Source organism: Watersipora subatra, chromosome 6, assembly GCF_963576615.1.
Source record: "Watersipora subatra chromosome 6, tzWatSuba1.1, whole genome shotgun sequence".
Taxonomy (NCBI): Eukaryota; Metazoa; Bryozoa; class Gymnolaemata; order Cheilostomatida; family Watersiporidae; genus Watersipora; species Watersipora subatra.
The window spans coordinates 45,387,102-45,403,854 of record NC_088713.1 but is presented as its reverse complement, the minus strand read 5'-3'; the positions used below and the strand labels follow the sequence as shown (position 1 = coordinate 45,403,854).

At 33.5% G+C, this 16,753-nt stretch overlaps 1 protein-coding gene across 1 annotated transcript; it reads left to right on the top strand.

Annotated features, from left to right (window-relative positions):
- The first annotated feature begins 5,975 nt into the window (after positions 1-5,975).
- LOC137398308 (transcription intermediary factor 1-beta-like) lies at positions 5,976-16,297 on the top strand. The gene is made up of 4 exons (XM_068084415.1): positions 5,976-6,130; positions 6,820-6,994; positions 9,509-9,629; positions 16,191-16,297. The coding sequence occupies exons 1-4, from the start codon at positions 5,976-5,978 to the stop codon at positions 16,295-16,297; spliced, it is 558 nt and encodes a 185-aa protein (XP_067940516.1).
- Positions 16,298-16,753: the final 456 nt, after the last annotated feature.

Sequence of the window (16,753 nt, the reverse complement as noted above, 5' to 3'; positions counted from 1 at the left end):
TATATAAATAAATTGCACCAACATGCGAGTAAATTGACATACGAGCTCAGTCTCCGAATGCATTAAGCTCGTAAGTTGTAGTATGACTGTATAGCAATGATAGTAACTAGTGACCACCTTTGCACAAACTATTTTAGTTGTTTGAATTGCGATCAAGTTTAGCTGATTTAATCTTGAAACATCGTGACAGTGAGATCACTAACAACCATTATCAATAATCACAAAAGATAAAAAAATCCCGTTACTTTCTGATAAAATCTACAAAAGTTTTTGTTTGGTGTCAGTTCATCTCTAAGTAAGGTCACTTATATAACCATTAGGTACTAATGAGTAATTTTTAGTCAATCATTTTATTTGTTTTTTTTAATTCAATAACATTTTGTTGGTACCTGGAAAGCTAAAATTAACATGTTTTAATACATGTTAAAATTTTACTCGCGACATTTACTACATGTTAATGTTACTACTACTTAATTACTACATGTTAATTTTACTTTACGATCTCTCACGGCGATCTCTCACCTGACAATCTCTCGAGAGATCGCTAGGTATATTAACCAACCGCACAATCTATATAAATCTCAAAGTTTGTTCTCCGCTTTGATATAGCAATTAAAATCTAACAATGGAAAATCTTCAATGCATATTCTTTGATCTTGGAACCTGCGGGTGAGCAGACCAGCGAGCTATACCACCACACTACGATAGCCAAGCCGTAGCTACTCAAGTTTATTGAGTAATTGTTTTATTACCTGTACAGTGCCTGGCATTAAGCTGGTAACAAGGTAGTATCAAATGGTGCAGTTAGTAGTGAGCCACTCTGTAAAGACGATCATTCGAGTTCGATGCTTACAAAATGCTGTCATTTTTTCTAACGACATCAGTCAAACGGGCGGACGAGCGAACACAGTTTTTTTTATAGGAACGACTAACACACTAGCAGTCCCGTGTGCAGTGAAAGATCAGAACCTGAGTGCCTAAACACCTTGTCACAGGCTAAAAGAGACACATGTTATATGCGTCTCTTTTAGCCTGTGAGAAAACCTATTATAGGTGTGTTTTTTAGACTGTGAGAAAATGTTTAGGCACTCAGGTTTGAGAAAAAAAGAACAGCTTCAATGACTACTTATTCCGCGAATGCATACTTGGGCTCTCTTTCTCTTGCGTCTGCAAAGCAACTTTTCCTTGCTTGTAGATCTTCCTTCACTATCATCATCTGAGCCCTTTCTCCTTCAGTCTATTTATGGACTGTCATACCAGTTTGGCTGTTGAGACTCACAGCCGTACGGGACGAAGCAAACAATCTTGAACAACCGCTTAAAGATCTAATTTCTATTGGCTGCGTTAACTTTTTGTCATTAATATTACTGTTTTAGAATTTTGTTAGTCGTGTATTTTAATTGTCAGACTTGTGGAATAAAGAAACATAGTTCAATGCTAAATATCAGTATTGCTTACAATAACTTAACACCTTCACTAGTACCTGAGCCAGTAATAATCAAATTAGTTCCAACAAGCTAAGCAAAAGTCAACAAACTAAACATAGTCAAAATAGAATAAGATGACAAAGCAAATTTGGCACTGAGATATGTATAGATTCTGATTGTACAGGTATTACATAACTTTTTCCTAACTACTCATAGCAGTCTCACTATGTAGTATATAGCAAAATTTAAAATTTTAATCAATATCAATGTCTTCCGTTGTTGGCTGCTTAAAACAAGCAATTTTAGTGGCCTGTTTACCGAGTTTTAGTTTCAATAAGGATTAGCCAATCAATATTTATCAAAAGAATTCAGCAAACAAATGCGCGAGTTTATTCTGGCTTCTCTTAAGCCACTAAGCTCAGGTTTCATGAAATCAAAAATAAATTAATATTTGCCATAGTATACTGTGAAATGTATTCCATTATTCCTTGGCAGCAAATGTGTCATTTTATTCCTTTCCAAACAGACCGACTACACGGGGATTCCCCAAATCTAAGCATACTTTTCCCAAATTCTGATTGGTTCATTTCTTTTTAAATGTACTTGTTTTGCTCCAGCAAAAGCCAAGTTATACGCCACATTAAACAAATCATCATTTAGCTGGTTGCGTTGAAGTTTACCGCAAGAGCTGTTGGCTAAAGATTCTTCTGAGGTATGTTCTGCCTACGTACCTCCTGTGATAATCATAAATTATTAAGGCATTTAGTGGTTGTATGAAGCTTTGTTGCTCAACAACAGCTGGTTATAATTAGGTCCTAAATTAAGCTGAAGCTCTCTTTTTGATCATTCATCCAGTGAAAAACTGTTGGATTTATATTTTACTGGGATTAGATCAGTTAGCAAACAATACATTTTTAGAAAACAGTCGTTTGGGGCTTGTTATGTTGTGACTATCTAATTCTAGGGTGTCAGGGTAGCTTAGTGGTATCATATTTTACTGTCAGCCATAGGGTTGGTGGTTCAATCCCTGCTTAATGCCAATCTGACAAAAAGCTCTCAGCAAGCTTTCAACCTTAAATTGCTGGGTCTTTCGGATCTAGACTTTAACTTGGAGGCCCCATGTACCACACTGACAACGTGGGTGCGTTAAAGATCCACCTCTATCCTTAGCACGTTGGACAAGTGAAATGGCTACCTGGCTCTGTCAGACTAAACGTTTAGCAAAATGTATCCCTTCAGGTTAATCTGACAGTTCCAGAAGAAGCCCTTGATAAGTGTTAGGATCACCCAAGGTAGCTTATAAAAACCTAGTCCTGGCGGTGTGTTTCTCTACTAGAGAACTCTACCAAGCATTGTCACTACATGACAGAAGCATGCCATTATTTTATCTAATTCTAAATTTTGGGAGTATTAAAAATAGCCTTTTTCAACATTAAAATGAGTTTCTGCATTACTTATCTAGCAGATTGTAATAGGTCTTTGCAAGCTTTTAAATAATGCATATACCAACCTATATGCTAATATTTATAACACCTGAACGGTTAAACAGATCATGTGTATTTGAAATAGCACTCATTATAACTGTGGCATTCTGGGTGTTTTCTTGATCATTAGTGCTTGACACAACGGTAACCTGTTCCTATGTGTCAATTAAGCATCTCAAGTACCTGTTTTTGTTAAGTTCCTTAGCGCTAGTACCTTTCCTTATACAAACCATCATGTCATTTTGACATATCCTACACAATTAAATCGCTAAAAATAAAATGCTGTGGAACAGAACTGCATTTGAAAGCCATGTTGAAATAATTTGTTTCAGATGGGCATTACAAAAATATTGCTACTATACCGCCATGCGACTAAGTGTACACCTATAGTTTTCTAATAAATAGTGTGTACATTATATATATATATATATATATATAATTTATACTGTATATATAGTATATATACTTTATATATACACAGTATATATATTGTATAGATACAGTATACTAGAGAATGCCAGGCATTGCACGGGTACCAAAACAGCCTATAGACAGTAGCAGATAATACAGCCGCCATAGGCTGAGTTTACTAATTAGCTAGTGACAAAAGTAGCAAAGTGGCTAATTTTAGTAACTTAAGCTAGTAACTTAAGCTTGCTTATGTTGCTAAAGTTACTGTAATAATAGTGCCTGTGACATTACGCGTCACACAATGTCATTATGCATATTTTAAGCGATGTAATCAGTATGTGTACACATATTCCATTGTATTGCAAGTAGGCCCTTTGGCTTAGCTTATTAGCTCCTCTGTCTGCAGAACTGGAGGTGGCAGGTGGCTGGAGGTTTCCTTCTTAAAACTTCATCTTTATTTCTTAAAACTCTCATCCATCTTCTTCTGAAAAGAAGAAGAAACTCTCAAAGCTATTCAACTTGTTCACATGTAACTTTGTCATTGTCTTTCCTTTGATTTTCCCCATCTCTCACTTTGAACACAAGATTTGCATGAACCATGTTACTGACTCACATTAAATGTGTCTCACATGCAGTGTTATTATCACAATAAAACTTTGTCATTTTTATTTTTGGAACATCCTGGCAGTCAAATCACCTTAAACATAAAAAACAATCACAAATGATAAGAAAACAGCAATGATTTCTGATAAAGTTCATTGAAAATTTGTTTAAGCCGTTTGAAAGTGATTGGTTTAACCACGATGTAGAATGCTAAAAATGAGATCACCCAAAAAATATCTGAAATTATGTTAATATATCCGTGTGGCTGCTGTTTGCGTACTTTAGTTAAATCATGAAAGCATCACAATGCTATCAACTTGGGGGTCCTACCACAAAAAGTTGTCATCAGCATAGTCACATTTAAAATCCCTGTCATCAGAACCGTCACCTTTTTCCGTAAATAACCAAAACAATCTCTTTTTTCACATTTGTTATTCTAATATGAATCTCCATTCTGGCGGCACTGGGTTGTGTTGAAAACCTGAAACTTGCTCAGCTTGAACTTCTGCTAGTCAAAAGCGTGGCTCAACCAGCAAACTTCACAAACTTATGAGTGATATTTTGGAGCATTGTTGATTACTCTGCGAAGAGTGACAGGAGTTTTAGGCTTTTAGGGCTACACTTCCTGTACTGAAAATAGACTGAGATTACCTTTAATAATCACTGTTAGTCACATACTTGGAAACGAACTTGCTGTCAGTGTATTGTGGTGTTTCATTGCTGTTTACATAAATTACCTGCCAGTCTATGAATGCTGAGTCAGATGCTACAACCCGAAACTAGTGAAGTTCGTTTGATTGTATTGATTTATTGACAAATAATAAGGCAGTTAGTAATCCTACTTACACAATCATCGTCACCTCGTCAAAGTCACCTAGAGTGACAAATGGTTGTATCATATGTCACTTTTCAATTATCCCTGTCATCAAGTTGTCAAAATTGTCATAAAACATAGTGGGTTCCCAACTTCAGACAGTAGCAAGATTGCACAAGCCTTCATTTTATCATATACTGACATCTTGAATGACAAACTGCTACTCGTAATACATTGCCACACTACAAATGAAAGCTGAAGTGTTATCTTTCTACATAAAATTCTAGCAACAGATGAAATCAATTTATCACGAGTCCATTAGTGAGGTTCCGATTGCTGATGCAATTCATGTCATAGACATGAAAAGTATGCAGTATAACTCTATGAACTTCTCTAAACTACGATAAACTATTATTAGTCTATCTTATCAATATACTTATCAATGCATATTCTATGAGTACAAACAGAGACAAGCAATGCAACACTTTTAAGTCTAGTTTAGACTGGGATCTTCTTTGTACAGTGAGTTCATCTGCTACTTGGTTTATTTTTATAGAGTTACATGGTAATTACTTAAAGGTACTTGAAATGTTCTTGAAAATTAGATAATATCTCTTTTTGAGAAATAGTTGTGAAAAAACACAAAAGTACATATGCTACTTGGGTTATTTTAATAGAGTTATTCAGTAATCGCCTGTTATTAGTTGAATCGTTTTAAAATGCAGATAAAATATATCTTTCCTAACAACAAAAGTTTTAACAATTCTAGTACACCTGCACTGGCTGCCTACAAATAATCAATATCTTATAGTGTGGCAGCATCAAGTCACAGTTTACCTCATTTTGTTGCGAGTGTGTCTTTAGCTAAATATTTGGACTTTTCCTATTCTGAAATTTCTTTCGTGATAACACCAGGTAACATTTGATCAAAGATCAGATCATACTCTGAAATGTATGCATGCAGAGGTTTTGCAAGTAGAGGTGCCACTGTAGGCCTACATACAAACAAGGCACAGCAAGACTACATAAAATGACTCTCTAGTGCACTTTATTTTGTTTGTAAATTTCTATTTAAGTAGCTTATGAACTTGTTTAAACTGCCGAAGAACCTCGCGAAAAGAATAATTTGACAGAAGCTCAAGAGAAGATGATTTCTACATAAGTTACCTTAACGTAAACACTAATTGATTGCTACTTTTTATTAATAGTTGTATCATCCTTTGACCTTGACCCAGGATGGCTGCCGAAGGTCAAAATTGTGGCTACTGTATGCTGAAATTGGAGAACATGTTAGATCCAAGACGTCTGCCGTGCAACCATATCTTCTGCTTTGGGTGCCTTCAGGGTGACTTCACAGCTGGCGGGGTGGACACCAAGTGCAACCAGTGCGGGTAGGTTCTTGTCCAGTATGAAGCCATTGTAAAAAAATCATTCCACATGAAGTGACTGTGAGGATAGACTTCCAAGAGGATAGAGTTCCAACATTTCCTGATCTGATGATACAGATAGACTAAGTTTTTTTTCAATATTAAATGGTTTTGAGCATAGACTCAGGTTCAACATTTCCTGTTCTGATTATAGATTAAGTTCTTATACAGTATGAAATAGTTGTGCAGACAGACCCAGTTAAAATATTTTTCGATTTGATGATACAGATAGACTAAGTTCCTGTTTAACATAAAGTGTAACCACTGCGGGTGGGTGCAACCACGTACCAACGTAAACTGATGGGAATTAGATGAGAGATGAGTTCGATAAAAAAATGTTTGCTTTTGGTTTGTGTTCTTTATTTTTATAAAGAATGACATCTTTGCAAAAGTTTACTAAATAAATACCACCTGTTAATGAACATAATTATGAGAGTTTAACATGTGAACCTGTTTAAACAAAAGACGCTTGTTTTAATTGCCAATTAGAAAGGAATTGTAGTCAAAATCATAGCCTTTGGCTCTGCACAAATACTCGTAAAGTTTATGCTATTGTAAAAATTACAAACATCAAGCTTGTATTTTTAAACATAAAGTTTGTACGTTCAAAATATCAAGTTTGTAGTTTTTAAACTCAACTGTGAATTTTACAGAGAATTGCACAGCGGTCTTGCTTTAAATGAACTTCGTATAGTTGAGGAAGGAGAAGAAAACTCTGATGCAGGAGACGGCAAATTCCCACCCGTAGCATGTTCTAAAAACTGTGAGAATAAGGCTATCAGCTTTTGTGAAGACTGCAGTGTTAAGATGTGTGAGGAGAACAAGAAGGTAAAATACTCATAAAAATGCCATTTTTATGACTAATATTAGCGAAGCCACTTCGTTTTTTTTTCTCGGTGTGCTGATAATAATTTGTAGACAATTATAAAAATAATCACTTAGGTAATTTAAATTCAACATTCTATCTAAAAAGTTCAGATCTGTTTATCAAAGTTTAAACAGAGCACCAACTAATAATAACTACTAAATCTAATAAAGGAAGAATAAATGTCTATTAATGTATACAAGGTCACCTAAGTAATTTATGGCTGCCGAGTTTGAATTCTATATGATGCAAGTTTTTTTCAACCTCCAAGTGTGGCTTTCTGTTTTTCTATTAGGCCTATAGCAAGGTTTGTTTATTTTTAAAATTTATAAAATTTTTATGAACCTGTCATATGTTTGCTTTCTTGAAACTTACAAAAAGCAAAAAAGGAGGTAAAATCTAACATGAGTCAATTTTGTGGTGCACTACACATGTGATGCTCTTCTCCAATTTTTTGGATTGTTGCAGATTTTGTTTTCCATGTAATTCAAGTTTTTGAATTTGTTTTGCACAAAATATTTTTAATACTTTATGTAATTACATGAAACATTTATAGATAGTTTTTGATTTTTAAATCAATTTATGAAGTAATGAATTAATGAACTAAGCACAAAGTATTCATATAATTATATTTGTTTCAGTTTACAATTGTTTCAATATACGCTACAAAGAAGTTATTGGGGTGGATTAACTCTTTCGCTACCAATGATCATGTATTACAGCTCGACAAAGCGTTTCAGTATGGCCAAGAGCCCCATGATGTGTCTTTTTCAGGCTTCGCACAAATAATTTCTAATTACTGAGTAATTATATATTTAGCCTATCGTAGCTGCACTTAGGCAAAAAGAAACATCTAGCTGCATGATTTAAGCCAATAAAAAATATTTTAACAACCCATCCTGAGCGTAGTTTTGCTTTGCAAAAACTTTTAATTTTTGTAGCAATTTCTTCTTAGCAAAGACCAGTTGTGTCAGACCTATTACAGCTATTGATTTTTTACTATTTTAGATCTATAGACTTTGGGTGATTTTTATCGAACAATAGTGTTACTGAAAGTGATTATTTTTATCAGTAATAATAGTGTAAACTAATAATATCCAAGTCGTCCGACTCGGACATGCTTTCGGTCTTTCTGCAAATTACTGAAAAAGTTCGGAGGTTCATTTTGCGACACATTTGTGGAACTTTCCATGGCATCAGCTGCTGTAAAATTTCACGCTGATCAATTTATAATCAAAACATATTTTATAGACAGTTTGATCAAAGGTTATGGCAATTTAAACACACATTTATTAAATATTACGTGTTACTGGAAATGTAATTAGGTTCCAGTAAAGAAATTAGTTTGATAACAAAAGAGTTAACTTTGTAAGTTGAAGTTTTACAATATTTAAGAATGACTAGGTTGATCAGAAAGTAACCAGAGCATGTCCAAATAAATTCAAAAGGAAAATAACTCGATTTTAAAAAACTCACATCTTGAAAAAGATTGAATTATGTAACAGCATCTGAAAGTCTTTCTCATTGGTCAGTAAGTTGGACTACGATCATAACAAAAATAAATATTTCTAGATTTGAGAAACACTTCAAAGATTATCTAAAGTTATCTCTATTTATATTACAATAGCAAGGATTCACAACAACTTACATTAGGTTTGCATTATTTGCTAGGCCAGTTGCGTTCTGATTGTTGTTTTCGATAAAACGATCATTTTTTGGCTATTCAAGACCTTCCGCAAGTCTTCTGACCTCAAATCTTCTGCACTTATGAACTAGTTGATATTAGCGTTTAAACAATTTTAGCAGAGCAAAACTTACACGCTGTCATTTAGAATACATACTTTTTGCGTAAATAAAGATAAACTTATAGCTACTTTTACAGCTTGCAAATGCGTGATAGGCACAAATTATAGCCTCAAAATATTAGTACAGTTTTTATTGTATTATTCAAACCAGTAGTTAGTTGCTACAATATAAATTTACAAGCAAGTAAAAGAATTTTAAAAAAAGTCAATCATATGGTGATTGCTTGATTTTCTACATGCAATTTATTTAAAGGGTTCTTGACCAGTAACAAGTGAAACAAGGGAGACAACTAGATTAATCAGGTCAATTGAAATCGCCTCATTACATTATTCTTGCACCAAGTAGGCCTACTAATTTTAAGTTCATCAATAATGATTACTTGTGTTATTACATACTAATGTGTTAATTTTTTTCTCGATAAATATAATTTATCTCAATAATCTCAATAATAATAATATAATTTTTGCTTCACTAAAAACAGGGCATTATAATTTTCTATTATTTTGTTTGCCACCGTTGACATAATCAATAAGCCAATGATTGAGACGCTTTCCCTAGATAAAAAATAAGGAGTTGTTTACTCATGGCAACGCTCTATTAATTGCTTTTTATAGGCTCATGATAGCTGTTTGACTGACCACAAGTATGTACCATTTCTTGAGTAATTAAAGTTTCCCGAGAAGTATGACAGGCCAATGTGTAACAGCCACAACAAAGGGTTGTCTTTAGTTTGTGAAACATGTGATGTGGTCGTCTGCGAGGAGTTTGATCTCACTTCTCCGTGTAATCAAGGTGAGTGTCAAATTCTGAATGATGCAATCTCAAAAGTCACTGTATGTTTTATTTTAACTAGTATCTACGTAGTCTGGTGTCCTGTGAGATATCGTCAAGTGTATTAGCTATATGCACAACTATTCTATATATAGTGGCAAGGTGGTACAGTGTTGGTCTACCAGGTAAAACGTTGTGAGATCAAATCCTATTGACATGGAAATTTTTTCAAACGGAAATGCATTTTAACCGTTATCAAGTTTTATCAATTTTAATCTCAAAACAACCTTACAATCAGATCACCTCAAACATCTAAAACAATCGCAATAGTTTAAAAAATATAGATCCTTTCTAAAAGAAATTTAATAAGATCTTGTGCGAATTCATCTTAAAGCTAAGCTTTGGGCAGACAGACTCAATTCTGCCTATAGTAGAGATGTTCCAGTAGTTTGATTGCTGTAGTAATTTATAGTTATAAATTATATTTATAAATTATCATTTATAATTATAAATCATAAACGGTAATTCATAAATACAAATTATAATTATTAGTTATAAATCATGACTAACATTTATAACTATAAATTATAAATTATTATTTATAATTATCTATATAAATATTTCTCAAAGTCTGTCTGTCTGTCATTCTGGCTATAGCTAATAAGATCTTGATATTAAAATTCCACGCTCTGATGGATTTGAACTGTCGGCGAATGCAAGACAAATTTCTTATCTGGATGCTCTACCAATGAGCTAAATTGGCGTATGGATAAAAGTTGTTTTTATATACCGCATACCCCATGCTCATTTTAATTATTCTAGCAATGCGCCCACGCGTTGCGATGCCTTTATTAAGAAATATTTTGAGACATAAGTTTATGCAACACGATGCTTTTTTGTTTTTTTTTCGTTTGTGCTAATATACGAGCTAATATATCTACGAGCTAATATATCGTATTTCGAACCACAATATCGACAATAATTTATCTCGAAAACCAAACTAGATTTTCTAACATCGTTGCTTCAAAATAGGTTAGATATTATTTATCTATTATAATATATCTATTTAATATCTATTTTAATATTAATGTATAAAAGAAATAAATCGTTATGTATTAATCTCACCTGAAGATAAAAAATCGAAAAGATCCAAAATCTGAGAAGCATGCTGATGAAACAAATACCCAGCAGAAAATGTAAATGATACAAGCTCAGATGCAGTTAGCCTCAGCCACTGAAATGCTAACTTTATAATAAATGATTAATTTTAAAGGCACGGATGGAAGCCAGTACTACATCGTTGGTCGATAACAAATAATTAATCTGTACTGTTGTCGGACGATATACAGTAAAACTAAATTTCTTGTAAATTATAGTAAAATGAACGAACTGACAGAAAAAATAGGTTTGAACAAGTTGGTCTAGATCTCGTGTTGGTTATATAGAAGAAAGTGTTTAATCCACCATATTTTTTAATTTTCAAATTTTCAAATGGCTTATTGTTTGTAGTACGCGTGAATCTATTTTTATCTGGCAACTAAAATTAGTGGTTCAACTTGAAAACACTTCAATGAAACATTCACTGGTTCTTTGAAGTATGAATGAACTCACACCATTTTTCTTTCATATTTTTTCAAACGACGTATTTGAATAGAGCTGAAACTAATAACAAAGATTTACTCTCACTTTCTAATAAGTTTTGAGTTTGATAAGCTATTGATTATGTCTAGGTACCACATCTCTTAGTTGTCTGGAACCAATGATAAAGTGCCCACAGAATAGGCGACGGCTATCCCATGGGCTGTGTTTAATGATCGAGCTCTGTTGGCGTTGTGCTAGCCTGGGTTTCGAGGCTAACACAATTCTTGCGGGGCGGTCGCATTGCCTTGTTAGGTCTTTGAGTTTAGGTTTTTATTGCAGATTTGCATTGATCATGAATAAAAAACCATGAATAAGCAAACCTAAAATTCTTACAGTGTGCTGGTCATACCTAACCAGAAAAATGGATCCATTGAAAATAAAAGATTTCAAATTACCTATTTCTACCAATTTTGAGATTTGTAAGGATCTTAGTATATGCTTAAAGTTAAGTATACATGTAGTTTACCAAAAGTCACGCGAACAATGGCCTTTTTTCTATAGTTTTTGATTAATATTTAGCCAACCTTACAATAAAATGACAATCTTTTATTGTTGTCACACTGTTTTACCTGGCCAATAAGATTGGACAGCAGGCAAAGCTGTGCAGTGCAGTTTTCATACTCAAATTCTAAATATAAAACCAAATTTAAGCCATTTCACTATGGCAACTGTTAATGTCACAAATGCTTGTGAATGGCAACTAACTGATCACAACCGTGATAATGTCGAGCAACTATAATTATTTAACAAGAAAATAAAACCAACATATCAGTAAAACAAACACCATTGATCGTAATATTTGTTAATTTTTAAGAGGCATTATTCAGGATATTTCTTTGTTCTGGTATTTCTATGATAGACGTCGCCTATCCTTGTGGGGAGGGAATATTTATATCATTGATGGAAAAAACACCGACACCCTGTACATCTTCTATATTCTTTACCATCAATTTTGCTTCAAGTTTTATAGACGATCATGAACACAAAATGATCATACAAGAAACACACTATACTTTGCTATCGTTTGATCTTTGTCGATCAGACACCATGGCTACAAATCTTTATTTACCAATAAGAATTTTAGCAGCAAAAAGTTCCGTTGTAGGAAGAGTTGCATCTTTATTGCAATCAAATCAGCTGCATGGTATTTACGATGGCGAATTGCATTGATATTTTTCTTGCTCATCGCGTTATGTGCTTCAAACTACATAAATCGCGAGAGCCGCTAGTTTCTACTGACGAAACGTAATCGTGTTCACTAATAATTTTTTATTCAATTAAAGCGTTTTGTTGACAGTGTAGGTGCGCATGCACAGCTCTGACAAATCTGTGAATTTTAGCCAAATAAATCTGTGTTTTTTCGTTCATTTTTTAATTTCAGTCGAAACCAACAAATGATCGACCTGCGTGATGGTACTTTTAGTCTGTTACAAACAGATATATTTGTTCATGTTACATGATAAATCTAGCTGAAGTTAGATTGTTCAGTAAAAGACTGGCAAATTACTACAAGCTTTAAAACTGAATAATATAATCAAGCTCTTTCAATCTAACATTTTATTTATAAAGGCCCAGGTAACATTTCACTTTCATGGTAGCTTGGCGGTATTTCTACTAGAATTTTGGTCAGAAGTCGGCAAAATTGTCCAAACAGTTGTAATTATGATTCTCCGCTCAAAAATTCTTTGTTATAAGATTATAGCAAGCCAATTTTTTATGTATTTTTTTAGCTGTGTGCACCACACACTCTAACCCTAACATTTTAATTCTACTATCCCAGACTCTAATTCTGGCTTTGAACAGGTGAACAGACAAGCATCAATTTTAGTATAATAAAAATAACATTGCCTTTTGCCCGTAGCGTAAACTTTGCTGTGGGTCAACTAAGATGAATATTATGAGAGTCAGTCTCCTGTAGGACTGCCGTAATGCACAGCGATAGAGATGAGAAAACAGTTTATGAATGCATGGTGCTCTGTCATAATTCACAGCATATTACCAGCTACATGAGTTCTGCCATGAAACATAAGCCATTTGTCCAAATCATCTACAACACAACCAATGGTTGATATTCAGTTGCTAGTTCTAGTTCTTAAAACTGGTGAAACATTTATTGCTGTTTATCGCTATTTGTACCTTAACAAGCAATATAGTAAGCAAAGAGGAAACAAATGAATATTTTCCTGTCATCCCAGTTAGTAATTTTTTACAACAAAAGTATATTTCCATTACTTTGTGAAAAACATAGTTTGTTGTTGGAAGAACTATCAAACTTTCTCTATACAAACATGCATGTATTAGTCATCAATCGTTCTACATCATATAATGTTAACCTTCATATGAGTTCATGACCTCCGTTGGGTGTTTCAAAAATACGCTTTGCTCAGCGCTTCTGGTCATAGGGAAAGAGAATTTTGGAACAAGGTTTATAGTTCCCAGGTAACGAGAAACTTATTGGTCACATAAATAATCTACATAAAGATAACTGAGACAAAGAACAGTAGGCTATATAATTTATATACTAAAATTAAAGTGGAGTGAGTGATAAACGTAGTTACTACTACAACTCTCTCCTAGTAACTAGAAAGTCTGGTAAACTTGAACTTACTAACATTAAGCTTCTGGAAATAAAACTGAAAAAACTTCATAACTAACTTTGTCTTGTCGAGGGACGATGATTAAATCTCCTTTGTAAAGGTTTAAGGATCATCCGCCCTGTAAAATGTAAAAAATAATTTTATTAGATTTTTGGGACTCTAATTCAAAATCCTATAAAGTTAAAACACCAAGTTATTAAAACACAGCAATTTTGGAATAAAGTTTTTAGTAATCTAATAAGGAAGACCCACCTATCATAAAATATGTATACAGTGCAGTCTCAGGATACGGGTTTGATTCGTTCCAGAGTTGGAATCGTATGGAGAAAAACTGCATGTAGGGGTATAGAAACCATAATAATTATATAATGCAAACATCTCCTCGTAAAATTTTCAGTTCTATAAAATTGCTATATGTAGTAAAAGTCAGTAACAAAATGGTATGTTCCCTTTAGTAATTACAGTAACTTTATTGTAATTAGTGTATTTATTGGTTATGACCTGCATTAAAATGTAATGTCGCAAAGTGCTGTGTAGTGCATACCATAGAAAGTTTTTACCTTCAAGTCAGAAGTAACATAAACTTGGAATTACCTTTGAATAAGTTTAGTTTACTAAACGCAAAATTAAAGCTAAGTTTTAGTATGCATTTTTATTTATTTCAGTGAATTTTAATTTTTAATCACTAAAATTTTATCACCTGTTAGTTTCCCGTTCCATTTTTAAATATAATTTTAGCCAGTTTCAGTAAATACTTTGTCAACCTAATTTTGCAAGAAGACTCAAAGGATTAGATGCTGTTTTCGTAATGATGTGGACTTTTGTTAGCAGGATAAGAGAGGTTGTCCGACTATTAAATCTTTATTTTTGAAAGGATCGCAACTCCAATGTTGCTACTGGTTTCAAAGGTAAAAGATTTTCATTTTACACAGAAGTGCTGAACTGAGAAAATTCAGTTACCATGTCTTTTTCAGGCGTTCTAAAAATATTTCTGGCAAACAGCATTGTGGTGCCCTTGTTATTTTGACGCGTGATCTAAGCACACCAACTGCCAAATTTGAACTCTGGCAAAGAATTTGTTAAATTCGTATGGTGAAATAAAATTTGTACGGGGAAGTAAAAAAATCATGATCTTTTATTCTGTAAAGTCAAAAAATCGTATATCAGGGTAATCGTATTTTGATGTTCTGAAAGGAATATGGTTCAAGGTGCTTTAGTAAATATATCAATATATTATGTGAAAAAAGTACATAAAGATCTATGAGACGGAAGAAACTGTACAAAATCTTCACTTTTCGCACTACATATGGGATGTAAAGGAAATCTTTTTACCTTCTAATAAGTCAATCCTCACTCCTGCAAATTTTATATTCTTGTATATATTGTACATTTTTTAAATTGCAAATATATATGGTAAATTTAGCAACTAATGCTGAACTTTCTTTGCAAATACTTTTTTTATTACTCATGCAGCATTGGGTATTCAACTAGTATTTAGTATGAAACAACTAAGCTTCTCTAACGATGGCTGCCATCAATTCACAGAACTTACATAGATCTGCTAAAACTTATATGGCATTGTAAAGGTACAAGAAATATGGCCCATGCATAAGTGCTTGTCTTAGTTAAACTGTTGTGTCTGTTAGTGTCTCATTAGCATTTATAACATGTATATAATCTCTTTAACATTAGAGTGTCTGGCAGTAATAATCTACTATTAATCTACTGTAGATGGAACTTTCTAGAACAAAATTGAATAGAATTTTGTCTGTCAAAGTTTTATTAGAATAAAAATTAAAACCGTTTTTCAAAATTTAATAAAACCTTGTTTGTTGACTTCTGATATCTGTATTCTCGAATTCAAACTTTATTGCTTTGTCATCTTCTACAGTCGGAGTTAACAACATGTAGAATCAGTGAAACAAGGTCACAAGGTCATCTTTTTAAAGACGTTTAATAGCTAGATAGTTTCCTTTTTCATTGCCCTACATGGTTAATTTACAGTAGATCGCTGTATATCAGTGTTGATGCCACAACATTCCGGTGATTGTCTCAAACACATCCGCGTTTGCATCAGCAAATACTTCGCAGCGTAGTCCTCTCATTTTTTAAAAAGTCTTTTGTGAAGAAATGTCTTCTTTAGCTCGAATCAAATACTAGGCCCACAGCAGCGACCATAAATGGAAAAAAGTCAATCCCGTATCTGCAAATGACTAGATGAAATGTTTCACATTTACAAGCAGTCATCAATGTTAGGTAAACTATTGGAAGATTTTTAAACCTAGAAACTTTCTTGCCGTTTTCGAGTGGCTTTATCAATGCCCTCCATTTATGATTCACATAGTCCATGATGAACACCAAAAGGAAGACTTTGAACGTCGAAAGAAATATGCCTACATACGGCAATATAGCGGGAACCAGCCTATAGACGCTGCCACTGTTTATTACTAGTATAGCCCTTTGCTTCAACAAAAGGTGTTTTAGTTTATGAAAAAACGTTTCCATGTGAACTGATTGGTAATTTTTTCAGCAAGACCTGTAATACAGAATGACATGAGCTCACAGGTCACAACCTTTTAACCTCAACATGAAACAGCTTTTAAATGACTGAGGTAGCTCATAGACAAAATAAGTGTCAAGTATAAACAGGTGACTAACACTCAATAATATAATTCTACATTGTGTTCTCATGTGGTCTATTGGGGTATTTTAATTGGCATAAATATTACCTGCAACCTAAGAGAAGGTTATCATATTTTACGACTATAAGGTAAAGTCCCAACTTCCCGGTATTTCCTGTGATCCATATGAATAGTCAGTAAACTATTTCAATCTTGGTCCTGACTATTTCGGGAGAAGTTGTGTTCACTTGGACTTAAACCCCACTATTTCTGGACACAATCTGAA

What these genes read in the sequence shown, in the direction of transcription:
- LOC137398308 (XM_068084415.1), top strand. Translation starts at nt 5,976, where the DNA reads ATGGCTGCCGAAGGTCAAAATTGTGGCTACTGTATGCTGAAATTGGAG. An exon ending in TGTGTGAGGAGAACAAGAAG is followed by an intron (nt 6,995 to 9,508) that starts GTAAAATACTCA and finishes GAGTAATTAAAG; the next exon opens with TTTCCCGAGAAGTATGACAG. An exon ending in CACTTCTCCGTGTAATCAAG is followed by an intron (nt 9,630 to 16,190) that starts GTGAGTGTCAAA and finishes TGATTCACATAG; the next exon opens with TCCATGATGAACACCAAAAG.